The following is a 16,019-nucleotide window of genomic DNA, read 5'->3' on the forward strand; positions in this document are numbered from 1 at the left end:
AAGGTAATAGGAGGAAAAGGGAAAGAGACTTGCAAGTTGGAAAAGTTAAAAATGCTTTACTAATGCAACTAATAAATAGAGAAAATAATACAAAATATACAAAACCAATCTTGAATTTCCCGGGGTAGCACAGCATTGCCTGCAGTGGAGCTGGCGTGGCTCCATTGGTTGCAGGGCAGGCACCCAGAAGTCCTGGGCTGTTCCAGTGAACCGGAACTGGAGTCAGGAATCAGGGTCTGGAACCAGGTCTTGGATCACAGGCACAACAGGCAGGGTCCTCTTCAGATGCTGGCCACGATCAAAGAGAGCGAGACCCTCGTGATCTCCCACATTTATAGGGTGTATGACATGTATGGGATGGAATACTCAGTTGGTCAATTTTAGTCACCTGTTCTGTCTGCCTCTCCTTGCAAATACACCCCTCTCACTCACGGGATGTGCAAAATTTATCAGTAACCTTGGCTGCTATAGCAATAAGTCTAAACCTGGGTCTCTTCTGCATGTCATTGCTACCATTATCAGCTCCAGAGCAGACAGTGTCTGAAAAAGCATGCAGCCAAATTCAGAGAAGTGCAGTTGCTTAGAAGAACTTAGCTGAAAGGAAAATTCACTAAAAGAGAACTAGTCTTGTTTTAAACAAAACCAGGACATTCCACCCCTTATTCAATATCATTTACATCATATGCAAATCACTACTGCTTTCTGCCTGTCTTCAAATGTATATACACACACACAAAAATATGTATATCGCTGGTTCATGACTGCAGGTCTCTGTCTGTCACAGCAGTCTCTCTAGGCAGGAAAGATGGTGTGTAATCTGGTTCAGTTTGTGCCCATGAATTTGCAGATCAGAAATATCAGTCTCAGGGAAGTTATTGGATGCCACTCGATGAAGGTAGTTCAGGGTTCATCACCACCACTGCATCAACCTGAAAGACACTTAAGGAACACTGTTACTATCAAGCAGCAATTAATATAATAAACTTTGAAAGTGAGTATTCTCACCCAGAGTCAGTTCCCCTTGAGGTACACATCAGACTTCACCATCCTTTAGCATCACCCACGAAGCACATCCAAGCCCTTGAGCAAAAACAATCCCACAAATGGGTTTACCTTTGCCCAAAGCAGGAACAACCCAGACAGCTTTTCCTAACATATTCTTTCCATGCACCACAGGGACTTTATCCCCTTCTACTGTATGTAAAAGGTCTGACTGAGGAGGACCAGCTTGATTGATTGGTTCCCTGGTGTTAACTAACCAGGTGGTTTGTGCCAGATGCTTATCCCAGTTTTTAAAGGTTCCACCTCCCATTGCCTTCAGAGTAGTTTTTAACAAGCCATTGTATTGCTCAAACTTCCCAGAGGTTGGTGCATGATAGGGAATATAATATACCTATTCAATGCCATGTTCTTTGGCCCAGTTGTTTATGAGACTATTTTTAAAATGAGTCCCATTGTCTGACTCAATTCTTTCTGGAGTGCTGTGTCATCACAGGACTTGCTTTTCCAGGCCCAGAAAAGGTCTAGGATTCAGTACAAGCAAATGAGTATCCAGCTATCTGTAGCTTCTCACTTTTAAGTGGTCCACTGTTCTTTTCTTACACCATCGTTTGCATATCACAGTATCACAGTTAGTAGATGCTTTTCAAAGGAGCAGTACAGTTCCTCATGCTGTACATTTCTCCAGCTCTTTATTTTTATATTAGATTGTTCTTCCTTGAAGCATAGTTCTCAGATATACACTAGAGCTGAAGACAAGGTTCTATTTGATGACATTTAAGTGTAAACTATAATGTCTAATATTTTAGCCAGTGTTGGTATCCACAATTCAGGAAGATGTCAGAAAGATGTATCACAGATTTTTTATGATGAATAATGGTAAAAGCTTTTGTAAAATACCCGATAGTTAGAAACACTAATTCAGGAAATTTTGTCATATTATGGTGCATATTTGGCATATTACCCGATGATGAATGGCAGGTCACACTAGACAATTGCATTGAACTTTCCTGTCTTTATTATATTATATAGTGAGTTTTTATTGTATGATATAGTTAGTTACTTTTATTCCTTTTTTTTCCTCCTAGTACAATCATAATTGGCATACAACAAATCTGGAACATGTCATTAGATGTAGAATGGCAATGCCATAATTGTTTCAGGGACACAGAAGCACAATTGTAGCTGTGCAATGCTTAACCAACACTAGCAATTTTAAGAATATAATCTCAGCAGTTATAATGATAATTATAATTGTATGTTTTTTACCAGCCTGTGATATGTTCTTTTGTTGTTTGATTTCCAAAGGACCTGGGAATAGTAAGTCAGCAAAGTCTATGGCAGTGCCTCCAGGACCCCCAGTGTATTTGGATCTGGTGTATATTCCCAACCACAGCAATAGCAAGAACGTCGATGTTGAGTTTTTTAAGAGGGTGCGGTCATCCTACTATGTAGTGAGCGGAAACGATTCTGCGGCCGAGGAGCCAAGCAGGGCTGTTCTGGACTCCCTGCTGGAGGGCAAGGCCCAGTGGGAGAGTAACATGCAGGTAGGCTCTTCACTAATATTTTTACCTGGAAGTTTAATCTTCTCTGAGAAGCAACTACAGGAAGCCAGAGTGAGCAGTTGCTGCTGGGGACAGTTCCCAGCCTGGGCACCTTGGTTCACCAGTAATGTGAGAGGACACCCAAGTGAAGCACAGAGCTGCACCATACTCAGCTGCTCCCCCATTTTTGGCTCTTTTGACCTGTCTCTGGAGAATAAAACAGTTGGGAACTGGTTTACAGAGCCGCTTGGCTATTTCATCTTGTTGCTATATCATATATGATGCAAGTCTGGAAACCTTGCAGTTTGTAAGTAGGAAAGAAAAGTGAATGTTTCATGGTTTCTATAGTAATCACGTACACTTGGAAACTTCATGTGCCTTTCCAACATGATAAATAAGTAAACAAAATATTTGGCCATAGTCTGAAGAGCTATCTGTGCAGACTACAGACTGCTGCTTCTCTGGAAAGTTATATTTCAGTACCTTAGAGAACCTTAGTTTACTTTTGATAAACTACTTCTTTACAGTAATTTTATTTTACCTACATCACAGAATGACGGGTTGGAAGGGATCTCTGGAGATCATCTAGTCCAATCCACCTGCCAAAGCAGGTTCACCTAGAGGAGATTGCACAGGAATGCGTCCAGGCAGGTTTTGAATGTCTCCAGAGAAGGAGAATCCACAACCTCTATGGGCAGCCTGTTCCAGTGCTCTGGCACCCTCAAAGTAAAGAAGTTTTTCCTCATGTTCAGATGGAACCTCCTGTGTTTCAGTCTGTGCCCATTGCCCCTCATCCTATCATTGGGCACCACTGAAAGGAATCTGGTCCCATCCTCTTGACATCTACCCTTCAGATATTGATAAGATCCCCTCTCAGCCTTCTCTTCTCCAGGCTGAACAGACCCAGCTCTCTCAGTCTCTCCTCACAAGAAAGATGCTCCAGCCTCCTAATCATCTTTGTAGCCCGCCACTGGACTCCTGCCAGTAGTTCCTTGTCCTTCTTAAACTGGGGAGCCCAGAACTGGATGCAGTACTCCAGATGCAGCCTCACCAGGGCAGAGTAGAGGGGGACAATATCGTCCCTCGACCTGCTGGTCACACTTTCCTTATTGCACTCCAAGATACCATTGGCCTTCTTGGTTACAAGGGCACATTGCTGACTCATGGTCAACCTGTTGTCAACTACAACTCCCAGGTCCCTCTCTGCAATGCTGCTTTCCAGCAAGTCCACCCCTAACCTGTACTGGTGCCTGGGGTTATTCCTCCCCAGGTACAGGACCCTACACTTACCCTTGTTGAATTTCATCAGAGTCTTCTCTGCCCAGTCCTCTAGTCTGTCTAGGTCTTGCTGGATGGCAGCACAGCCTTCTGGTGTATCAGCCATTCTTCCCATTTCAATCCATTTATTTATTTATTGCATAAAGATCCACTCTTTCCAAAAGGGAATCATGCTTGTTGGCCAGGACTTCTTACAAAGACATTTTCCTTATCAGTTATTTCTTTTGTCCATTCCTCAGGAGTTCTCCTGTTTCATATTGCAGGTGACCTTAATCCCAACCCATGACTCAAAAGTGATGAGGGAATGGTACCAAGAGACCCATGAGAAACAGCAAGACCTCAACATCATGGTTTTGGCAAGCAGCAGCACTGTTGTTATGCAAGATGAATCTTTTCCTGCATGCAAGATTGAACTGTAAGAACAAGACCATGCACCACAAGATTGAACTTTGTTTCCAGAAATTCTTCAGTTTGAAAACACCTTTTCTAAAAATTGAACCCATCTATTTCAACTGCTGAACTGTTTGCCTGCAAAATGCTATAGTGTATCATGGTGATGCAAGTCACTAATATTTTTCAGTCTTTGCTGATTGCTAAAGGAAATAACAGCATTCCCATAGTAGGGTTCAAATTAATGCAAAAATACAGATCCAGTTTCATCTCTGCTGAACATTTGGAAACTGTGTACAAGCACCCCCAGCTGACTTCTGCCAGGTAGAGGCATTTGCCCTCTAAAGAAACACAAAGGGAGAGAAAGAGAGAGAGGAGTAGGAGAAGAAAGTAATAAATAATTAGATCTCCAGTAGTCTCATGGCAATAGCTGTATCACTTACTGCAGTTTATGCACTCACATGAAAAGGTTTTAAATTTTTATCAGTCTGAGCTATCACAAAGGAGGTCCTTATTTTAAAGAATTAAGTTATCTGGAAAAAAAGAAGCAGCAAAATGTGACTAGGAAGGGACATACAACCTAAACGCTCATTAGCAGTTTTTCACTTTAATTTGAACTCTGCATACTGACATACCATAACAATCATAGGCCAAATATGCATGTAGTCTGAACCCCATTCAGAATTCTAAACCTTGTCTTTCAACATGCAGAATTGTTGGTCTAAGGCATGCTCCCAATAAAAAACCACTCACTCTAGTCAGAACACATGCTTAAAAACCCATGTCCACTGTCAATTAACTGAAGCAAAATACCAAAGCAGTTGGGAGTAAATACAGTAGACAATTTGCCTTAGAAAGTGACTTGAATGTACAAATAAACTTGATGCACTTATTTTTTAATCTTGAAACAGCAAATTTATAAAACATCTGCATAGGATCATAGTTACATCAGTAAAGAAGTGTGAGTGTGCACATGTGATACTAGAAACCTATCTGGTCAAACAGCTTGGTGCTATGAATTACCTATGTTAGTTCTGTGAACAATTAATTGATGCACCAAGACAGTTCAACAAGGCAAGATGAATATAGTTTTTGAAAGCTTCTTTTGTACTGTGGAAACAAGATTGAAGTGGTGTCCAATATCAGAGTTGCAAAACCTAGTGAAACATTCAGGATTATGAAAAAGGTTACCTGTGAGTCTGTACAGTAATCAACCTTCCTTTGTCTTACCTTATTTTATTTTTTTAATTTAAGAGTGAATATGGGAACAACTGTACAGAAACCTTTTTTGTTGTTTGTTTGGTTTTTTAGTGCTGTGTAAACTTTAACAGATTTTTAACAAAAGTTTTCATTTACAGGAAAATTAAAAGAAAAAATTTCCAGGTGAAGGCAATATTTTTAGTAGTTTTGTAAGATAAATTAATAATGTTGTTTAAGGTTCTAGTGAGAATGGATTTTGAGGTAAGACTGAAAATAGCAAACTGCCAAGACCTTTTTGGGGAAAGGGGGAAGGGGCACCCTGGTGATAAAATTAACCTACTGATAATGACAGAAAATGGGATCTGAAATGTTGATTGCCTAATATTTACAAGGGTGTAACATACATTCTCAATCCTCACAGGATCTTGAAAAAAGATAGAATAAGCAATAAATTAAGTCCTTTTCCTTTCCTCCTTCCTCTTTCTCTTCCTTTCCCCCTTCCTTTCCTTCTCTAGACTGCTTGCAGCAGAACAGCATATAGAACAGTTGTGTCATTTAAGACAGTTTGGATTTTTTAGTCTCAGAAGTTTTATTCCAACAACAAAAAAAAAATTGTTACACTGTAGAAGGTTTGCAAATCTGAATTTAAAGCAGGTGTAAAGGCCTCCAAAATAAAGATATGTACTGGTCTACATGATTCACCATTATGACTAGTATTAAGTTTCGCAATGTAGTGAACTATGACGTCATTTTATTTTCTTTACTTATAATTTATTTCAAATTTACATTGTTATGGTATTTTTGTTTAATAGATATATGTTTGCACTCCTAATTTTTATGAGGCTTTTTTATACTTCTTTAGGGCTCTTTAAATGTGGGCTCCTAAGGTATGTTTAATGCTGTGAATTACTGTTTGTCAATTGTTGGGGTTTTTTATTTATTTTTAATGTCTTCTTTTTTTAGGTATCTCTAGCAATGTTGTTTTATTTATTACTATACCTTTTAAGTCATTAACTCATAATGACTATAGCAGAAAACACAGATGGAAATGCGAAAATGAGCATGTTTCCTGGACTTATAATTATTCACTTAAAATTGCTTTTGTAATACAGTCTTCAAAGTGATAGGCAAAATGTTTGGCAGAATAGTTGTACTATTTCTACAATTCTGCTTTGCCTACTTTTTTATATAGATCAGATTTCAAACTTTTTGAGTGGGTGGGAACAGATTTTCTCATTTTCTGACAATATCTGAAATGGTTTGTACCTCTGCTTTGGCAGAAAATCTAACTACAGCAGTGGTCCTGAGACTAATCTCACTTATGCCACTCACTCTTGTGAATCAGGAGCAATTTTACTACAATCAGGGAAGTTATAGTAATTTGGTCCTACTGTGAATAAGATTAGAATCAAGCCTTAAATCTCCCCAAATAAGTTTGTGATGACTCAAGCATTTGTTTAACTTTAAAAATAATAATAATTAGACGATTACAACCAATCTTAAAATGTTCATTCATTTTTTGCTATTCTGAGGAATTGGAATGCCTGTTCCATCCATTCCCTTTTAAACAGTACTCACACCTGGGTGTAACACAGCAATGAACTCCTCCATTAGCTTCTCTTGCCCTTAATGTCTTTCCTGCCTATGGAACTAATCTGACTGTTCTAATCATAATACCATACAGTTAGTTTAGTAACAGTCATCAAAATGTACCGTGTACATTAAGTGCCATTGATCAACATAGATTTTTAGGAGCATGTTTTGTTATTAATTAATTATGAAGATTCAATAGGATACTCAAATTATGGTATTACCCACAACAACATCCGCAGTCATGATCTTTATGCTATTACTATACTGCTTCATAAAATTCAATGAAGAATTAACTATAGAGATCACGCCCCACTCCTAAACTTGAACAGGGCCTCTCTTGCATGCCTTTTCAAAGACCTGTGGTAGGCCTGACTTCATTGACCTCTACTTTTCACCCCATCTTTCACAGAATTCACTTTTGATTTTTTTATTATTATCTTACATACTGTGGTGAATGGAGCTGACTGTGTATAAGAATGTTGGGTTTTTTTTTTAATTGTCTACAATAGCTTATGCATTTTAGGAGAGTTCTGGTACTCATTTACTAAGATTTAATCAATTTGTTAATTGCATTTTCAGTCCCTTCCACCACAAGCAAGTCAGCTCAAAAGAGCACTTACTGTGCATTTAGGACATTTCTGTCATATGCTTCTCTTTGTTCATCTGTTGCAAGAGGTTCTTGCTCAGTAATGATGTTTTGAGAGAAATAGTCATTTTGTTGGTCTGGATTTATTAGAAAAGGAAAAAGTATAATGCTTACACTTGTAAGAAATTGTAAGCTTTCATCTTTTCACTTAATAGAACAAAACACTAAAAACAACTAGGGGTAAGCATTTCTTAGAATGTAATTATATTATTCACCTGGTTTAAAAATGTTTGCTATTTAAAATTTTTAAAAAGGGAAAAAATTCTGTTTTCAAAAAAAATCTAAAAAGAAGAAGTAACTAAATGAAACAATGATGTAAAAATATTGACAGGAAAATTTAAAAAAAGAAAAAAAAAGCTTCTCTGCACAAGACTGGCTAGATGCTCCAGATGGTAGAGCTACCTCTTCAAGATTGGGCTATAATCACAACTGTAAAAGAGGAAATCTAAAATATGCTTTCACACATTTGCATGCAGTTGTCATCTTCCAAACTATGGAAAGAAACAGTCTTGTTGCTGGCTGAGAAGCACCTCACGCACCTCCTCTCTCTTGTTCTGAATGGTGTTTGTGTCAATCTGCAGCTGTGTATGGTATTATGTCTTATAATCCTGCATCACTTCTATCCATCATATTTAATGTAGAAAATTAGTTTCCAGTGAAAGTAATATGCAGTGCTTTTATGATATTTGTGTGCTATGTCCCCTCTTCTACTGAGGATATTTGGTGTAAAGGAAACCATCTCAGTTCCACAATAAAATACAAAAGTGGTAAAGTGGTGTTGACATTTGTCTTTGTGTATGTGCGTATGTTAGGGAGACTTATAAATTAAGTGAAACAAATAATCTACTCAAACAAGGTTTATTTTTGGCTAGCCAGTTAAAGCTCCATTAACACTGGTTGCTTGCAGATTTGAGATAAGTGGAATTGCTACTACACAGTTGATGTAGAAATTCCTAAGCTTTAGAAGGGTAATCCAGAATGCACAATCACTCACCCATTAAGATGAGGGCTCTCATCCTCGAGAAGATACGTTGGGAGGCATCTCAACTCAAGGGGAGAGTCCCCAACTGCAGACTCGCTGCTCTGAGGAGCACCAACTTAATTGGTCCTTCAGCAGGACTCTAGTAAAATCTGATCTGTGGTCATATATGGTCATATTAGTTTCCATCAGCTGAGGGTCTTCTCTTACACATGGTAACAGTCACTATGCAGGTTTCACGTCCCGCCCAGAGGTATGGGAGGGGGGGAGAAGTGACTCAGGTTCATGGGTCCCTTTAGTTGGAAAACAGTACACATGGTACTTAAGGTCCATAAACAAAAGGCTTTTATTTTGCAGCTTGGCCCAATTGGCAAATGATTTGGTGGCAGAAGGATTTATGGTTTTGTAGGTTCAATTGGTAAACATAAAAAGTTTGCGGCATATGTGGGACTGTAGATCTTGTTACTATATTACTTATAAAAAGGAAAGCAAAAAAAATAGAAGCATAGGAAAGAAAGAAGAAAGAAGAAAGAAGAAAAGAAAGAAAGAAAGAAAGAAAGAAAGAAAGAAAGAAAGAAAGAAAGAAAGAAAGAAAGAAAGAAAGAAAGAAAGAAAGAAAGAAAGAAAGAAAGAAAAGAGAAAGACTTCACCATTCTTATGGCTCCACTTTATGTGTGATGGAGTTTGTAGTCTCAGATCCAGTGATGTGTGGCATCTTCCGGTGTCTTGTTCAGTTCATGTGGTGAGACTTGGTGGGCGGAGTGGTCCTCAGGATGGTGGGTGGATGCCACCAGTGTTTGCATAAGGTGGGCCTTTATAGCCCTCTGGGTTGCCCGCTTGTGTAATTTTTGGTCTTTTGTGGAAGTGTTATTGCGAAAGAAAAGTCTGGGGGGGTGATTGCGAAAGATAGACAAGTCTTGGGCCATCTTGAAGGGTCTCAGCTTTTCCCTTTGTGCCATGCTGGGCGTATCAGAAGGTGGAGCTATGTGCCCTCCAGCACATCCCCCACCTCCTGGCCTTTGTGGCTTGTCAGCTTGTCATTGATATGTAAATCGCAGTTCACCTTATCAGGAATGTCACATCTCCTGCTACTAGGGATGTCCCATCTCCTTCCGCTGGATGAACTGGTGACAATGTTTGAGCCATTATCTGTTTCAGTCTCCTACAGCAGGTATGATGAAAGCGTGCACAGGGTAGTTGCTACCGCTAGGGCTCCTATATGTTTGTTTTTTTTTCTGAAAATATTATTGACAATTTAAATGCTAGATGAGAACCAATCTTTATTTATAAAATTGAAAAAGGAATGCTGAAGATTACTTTTATTTTGTGTGGTGTAGAACATTATCATGATGTACCATGATGTGGCTTCTTTTTGTTCTCATTTCTGTATCCCTCAGCAGCATGAGAAAACACTTCATTTTCAGTAAGTACATGTTCAAGGGGCTGTGTCAGAGATGATACCCAATAAAGCTACATCACGAGGCGAGCAGCTCCAGTGACGGCATGATCCACAGTGGAGCACTCTAATGTGGTGCGCGGGGGGGTTTCCTGAACCAGGGGAACCTCAAGGGGAGCCAAGAGAGCTTCCAGGAGCCTGCAGCTCCGATGACAGTGGCTGATGAGACTTGGGCAGGGACAGGACCAAGCCCTCCTGCCCCATCATTTATAAAAGAATCCTCTAGGGAGTGCTAGTGACCAGGAACATTGTAAAAGGGGGTGGCACATCACCAAGGGCACAGTAGCTCTGCTGGATCGACCAGGGAGCAATGGTATCCACCTGGCAGAAGACTATGTACACTCTAAACTCTGAACACACTGCAACTGATGCAGCTTCCCAGACGGAGCCCGATGAGAACATGCTTCCACCCAGCTGTCAGGCTACAGCGTGACACTACTCTTATGCCACCATCAGACAGCACTAGTGAACACACCTGTGAGAGGTACGCCCAGAGGAACTCCTTTGCTTTGTGACAGAGCTCTGGGAGGAGGTGACTAGGTTGAGGAATATCGGAGACTCTGAGAGAGAGATAGACTACTGGAATCGCACCCTACCTTCCCTGGGAAAGGCCTAACAGCCAGACAGGATGCATGTCATGGAGGATTCCCTATCCTTTCTCCACCTGGTTGAATGCAGTAATGAAATATTCTATAAGCAGCTGGGAGAAGCCTCACAATCACTAGCCCTTTTTCTCATGGGGGACTTCAACCAGGACAACCAGGTGATCAGGCCCAGTCAGCATGGGTTTACGAAAGGAAGATCCTGCTTGAGTAACATGGTCTCCTTCTCTGACAAGGTGACCCACCAGGGAAAGGCAGTAGATGTTATCTACCTAGACTTTAGCAATTTGACACCATTTCCCACAGCATTCTCATGGAGAATCTGGCTGCTCACGGCTTGGATGGGCGTTCTCTTCGCTGGGTAAAAAAAAATAAAATGGCTGGATGGCTGTGTTCAAAGAGTGGTGGTATATATAGTTAAATGCAGTTGGCAGCGGGTCACAAGTGATGTTCCCCAGGGCTCAGTATTGGGGCCAGTTCTGTTTAATTTCTTTATCAATGATCTGGATGAGGGGATTGAATGCACCCTCAATATGTTTGCAGATGACACCAAGTTGGGAGGGAATGTTGATCTGCTTGAGGGTAGGAAGGCTCTACAGATGGATCTGGACCAGCTGGATCAGTGGACTGAGGCCAGTTGTATGAGGTACAACAAGGTCATGTGCTGGGTCCTGCACTTAGGTCACAACAACCCCATGCAATGCTGCAGGCTTGAGGAAGAGTGGCTGGGAAGCTGCCTAGCAGAAAAGGACCTGGGGGTGTTGGTCAACAGCTGGCTGAATATGACCTGGCAGCACGCCCATGTGGCCAAGAAGACCTAGAGCATCCTGGTTTGTATCGGAAACAGCATGGCCAGCAGGACTAGGGAAGTCATCATCTCCCTATACTCGGCAGTGGTGAGGCTGCACCTCAAATACTGTGTTCAGTTTTGAGGTTCTGAAGTGCATCCAAAGAAGGGGAATGAAGCTGGTGAAGGGTCTAGAGTACAAGTCTCATGAAGAATGGCTGAGAGAACTGGGGCTGTTTAGCCTGGAGGAAAGGAGGCTGAGGGGAGACCTTATCACTCTCTACAACTACCCAAAAGGACGTTGTAGTATGGTGGGCGTCGGTCTCTTTTTCCAAGTAATAAGTGATAGGACATGAGAAAATGGCCTTAAGTTGTGCCAGGGGAGTTTCAGATTGGCTATTAGGAAATATTTCTTCACCTAAAGGGTTATCAGGCACTGGAACAGGTTGCCCAGGGAAGTGATTGATTCACTGTCCCTGGAGTTATTTAAAAGATGTGTAGACATGGCACTTAGGGACATGGTGTAGTGGTGGACTTGGCAGTGTTAGGTTAACGGTTGAACTCGATGATCTTAAAGCTCTTTCCATCCTAAATGATTCCATGATTCTATGAAAATGAGCCCACTCTGGATTGGAGAAGAGGTCTTTTCCAAAGTTGTTGCAGTTTAACAAGAGCACGTGGCTTGTCTCCAGTGGACATGGACCCTTCCCAACTGCCATTGCCCAGTAATCCTGGTGAGAAGGGAGAAGTTGAGCTCTCAGTTTAGTTTTTTGCTTTATAAACAGTAGACTTCTCCTCTACTCCTGTTAAAGGGACTCTATAAGAGCAGTCTTTCTGCCTTTGTAGTTTTGCTTGACACTGTGATGTGTACTGTAGCAAGGTGCAGCAGTCAAGCCTTACATTTTTCTCCTTGGTGAACTGCAAGCCAGTGGGAGATGGTAATCATGTAAAAGCACATAAAGGTTGTGGCAGCATGGAGCAAAGTGTGTTCATTCTAGGAGAAGCAGTGGCCCTGTGGTATGTTCTTTGTCCTCAGGAAGCAGTTCTGCAGGTCTGTCCTGGTTTTGTTAAAAACAAGACCTCTTTCAGTGAATTTTCCTTTCAGCTAAGTTCTTCTAAGCAACTGCACTTCTCTGAATTTGGCTGCATGTTTTTTGTTCTAGAGCTGATAAGGGTAGCAGTGGTATGCAGAAGCAGCCCAGGTTTAGATTTATTGCTATGGCAGCCAAGGTTACTGATAAATTTTTGCATGTCCTGTAAGTGAGAAGGGTGTATTTGTAAGGAGGGGCAGACAGAACAGGTGACTGAAACTGACCAACTGAGTATTCCATCCCATAGATGTCATACACCCTATAAAAGTGGGAGATCACAAGGGTCTCGCTCTCTTTGGCCGTGGCCAGCATCTGAAGAGGACCCTGCCTGTCATGCCTGTGATCCAAGGCCTGGTTCCAGACCCTGCATCCCTGAATCCAGTTCTGGTTTACTGCGAACTCCAGCCCAGGACTTCCAGGTGCCTGCTCTGCAGTCGCTGGAGCCATGCCAGCTCTGCCAGGCAACACTGCGCTACCCCGGGAAATTCAAGAGTGGTTTTGTATATTTTGTATTATTTTCTCTATTTATTAGTAGCATTAGTAAAGCATTTTTAACTTTTCCAACTTGCAAGTCTCTTTCTCTTTTCTTCCTATTACCTTTCCTATGTGGGGAGGGCGGGAGATTAACAGAGAGCATCTGCCACGGTTTATTGTCACCCCGCAGTAAACAGTGACAGGGTCCTTATCCATCTCCAACTTCTAAGGTTTCATTTGTAACTTCCAATGACATTAATAAGAAATACTGTGTTTGGCTCGAATTGAGCTGAGTGCAGCAAAGCAGAGAAAAATGAAGACCAGATGAGGGGAATCAACTGCTGCAAATCTCAAGTATAATTCTGCATATGTTTGCTTCAAGGTTTTTTGCGATGTGGTGGTAGAGTAGCTAAATACTACTTAAAATATATTAAAAGAATTGTGCAAAACAGACCATGTCAGGTTTCAAACTCAGTTATTCATCTATAATTGCAGTGAAGCTCTGGATATGCACAGGTGGGACCACCTGTTGTACCTGTGGATAGGGTGTGGCAGGATGCAAACCCCCCTCTCTCCCCCTCCCTCCTTCAGTATGGAAGGAGTAGGCACATCTCCCTCTCTCTCTGCTACTTGAGGCTAACAGCTTCTTTTGTTTGGCCCCAGAGCACCCTGGCCAGGGCCATTAGGAGAAGGGAGTGCCGAGGCGCCAGTGAGCCGCTGGGCACCTGCGGTCAGTGTGGGGGATGTTTGGAGGCTTCAGGGGCACCCCACAGCCAGTGTGGGGGTGCAGAGAAGCTTCTGGAATGCCTACAGTCAGGTCTGATCAGCCAGTATAAAAACGGGATTCTCGTTGAGACTCCACCCATTGTCGCGAGTCTCTCGGAGCACGAGCAAGATGCTGCCACCGAGAGCCCCCTTCCCCGGAATGGAGACTCTGCTTGCTTTGCCACCACGGGGGTGAGTAAAACTTCTCGCAGGATTGCGAGTGTATTTATCCTTTCCGTGCACATATGCACGTGTAACTTTCCATGTTTAATACAAGCACGAGTAACTTTCCGTGCTTAATACAAGCACGTGTACTTTCCGTGCACATTTGCACGTGTAACTTTCTGTGCTCAATATGAGCACATATATAAATTATTTCCTCGCACAATCGCGAGTGTATTTTCCTCCCGTGCTTCCACATAAGCACATGTAATATTCCGTGCACATTTGCACATGTAAGTAAATTAACCCTCACAGGATTGCGAGTGTATTATAAATTTACCCTCGCGGAATCGCGAGTGTACACTTTCCGTACTCACTACGAGTACGTGTATCTCTTTAAAAATAATCCCGCACCGTGTTCAGGCAAGTGTGTACTCCTCTGGGACTCAGGGATGGCTCCAGCATTGTTTTGGTGAAGCCATGTGCATGTACTCTGTGGAACTCCTGTTGTGTTAGTTGCCGCCCCTTACTAATTTTCCTCAACTGATATCCGAACCTGTATTTAAGTCACTTTTGGAGTGCTAAAACCCTGTTTCTCACCGGTTTAATAAAAGTTGTTTTGGACCCTGTTGTCCCTTAAACTAACCTCGGGGTGCCTCCCTGACATAGGGGTAGGCTGGCTTGGTCTGTAGCATTTAGCTGGCTGCTTCCAAAGGCCAAATGAAAGCTCCTTTCTTCAACGCAGTTGCTGAGGAGAGGAAATTTTATTTCCACTAGTGTTGTTAATGAACAAATTCAATCAGCTTGTGAAGTATTTCAGATGGCATGGGAAAATGACCCTTTTGGGTCTATCTAAAATGAGGGATCGAATTTGTGGCATGTCAGACCTAGAAGCTGTTTAACACTGATTTCTAGTGTTTTATGGTTGGGAGGAAATTGTAGCTTTTCATGGTTCCTAGGATGGGATGAAAAGAGGTGTCCAGGGTGTGCTGGTTTGACTGAAATTGAGTTAATTTTCCATGCAGGTTTGTTTTTTTTTCTTCCTTCTTTTTAGTTTTAATAATTTATTTTGTATTTAGTATAAGAATAATGAGACAATGCTACTTCTTCCCTGGGGCGGAGTTAATGTTCTCTTTCAATAGCTAGGCTATGTTTTTCAGTTGATATGAAGAGAATGTAAGAACTCATAGATATATATTGGCTGTTGTCAGTGAAACCAAGCATGACTTCAGCTACAGATGCAAATTGGTAGGAGGGGGCTACAGGCAGGACAGCATCTAGACTGACATCCAGATTGATTAATGAAATATTCCCTACCATTAGCATCATGCTCGGCAAACAATTGGAGTCAACTTTTCTGACTCATTAGTTCTGTTCAGGTTTTCTGGTTCATTAGTTCATTTAGCTCCATCTGGGAGTTCCGTCTGTTAGGAGTTCGGTGTTAGTTTTGCCTTTTGTCATTCTGCCATTTTGCAATTGGCCTTTGGGCCTTTCAGTCTCTTGTCTTTTTGCTCTCTCTCACTGGAATCAGCTGTTCAGGACCAGGGTGCTCTCCTCTCCAGGACTTGTTGTTCAGTGCAACCGGAGTTTTGTGAAGGATTTCACTGAGTATCATTTATTTTAGTATTATTAGTATTTTTTTTTTTTTATGTCAACCTATGAGTTTCTCCCTTCCCTTTTGGTTCTCTGCCTTATCCCACTCAGGGAAGCAGAGGACTGAGGGAGTGGCTATTGTGGTCTTGAGTGTTATCTGAGGTTAAACCACAACACAGGGATCTCTTGAATAATAGCCATGGTGATACCTCATAGATCCAGCTTGTTCCTAGCATTACAACAAAGCTTGGCTTCCTAGGCAGTGTCTCTGGGCATACAATGCTTCTGCTATGTGAGCATTGCCTGTGCTCCTCATTCGATGAACAGTTTTTGACCACCACTTATTGCCGTGGTACATACCTCTGCCTCCCACAGACATGACTGGTTCAGGCTATCATTGAAGCCCCCCAGTGCATGGTCCTCTGTTTCCCTGCATGTGCTTTCCTCAGATTCAGCCTAC

General features: G+C 41.7%; 1 protein-coding gene across 1 annotated transcript in view; it reads left to right on the forward strand.

Moving 5' to 3' along the window:
• The window catches only part of LOC136114675 (microtubule-associated protein 1B-like), a 103,531-nt gene extending 95,143 nt beyond the window's left edge, over positions 1-8,388 (forward strand). Inside the window, exons 6-7 of the mRNA XM_065860108.1 lie at positions 2,308-2,546; positions 4,085-8,388. Of these exons, the coding sequence (XP_065716180.1) occupies positions 2,308-2,546; positions 4,085-4,240 (395 nt within the window). The 3' untranslated portion in view covers positions 4,241-8,388. The remainder of the gene's footprint in view (positions 1-2,307; positions 2,547-4,084) is intronic.
• The last annotated feature ends 7,631 nt before the right edge of the window (positions 8,389-16,019 follow it).

Source organism: Patagioenas fasciata, chromosome W (genome assembly GCF_037038585.1).
Source record: "Patagioenas fasciata isolate bPatFas1 chromosome W, bPatFas1.hap1, whole genome shotgun sequence".
Classification (NCBI taxonomy): Eukaryota; Metazoa; Chordata; class Aves; order Columbiformes; family Columbidae; genus Patagioenas; species Patagioenas fasciata.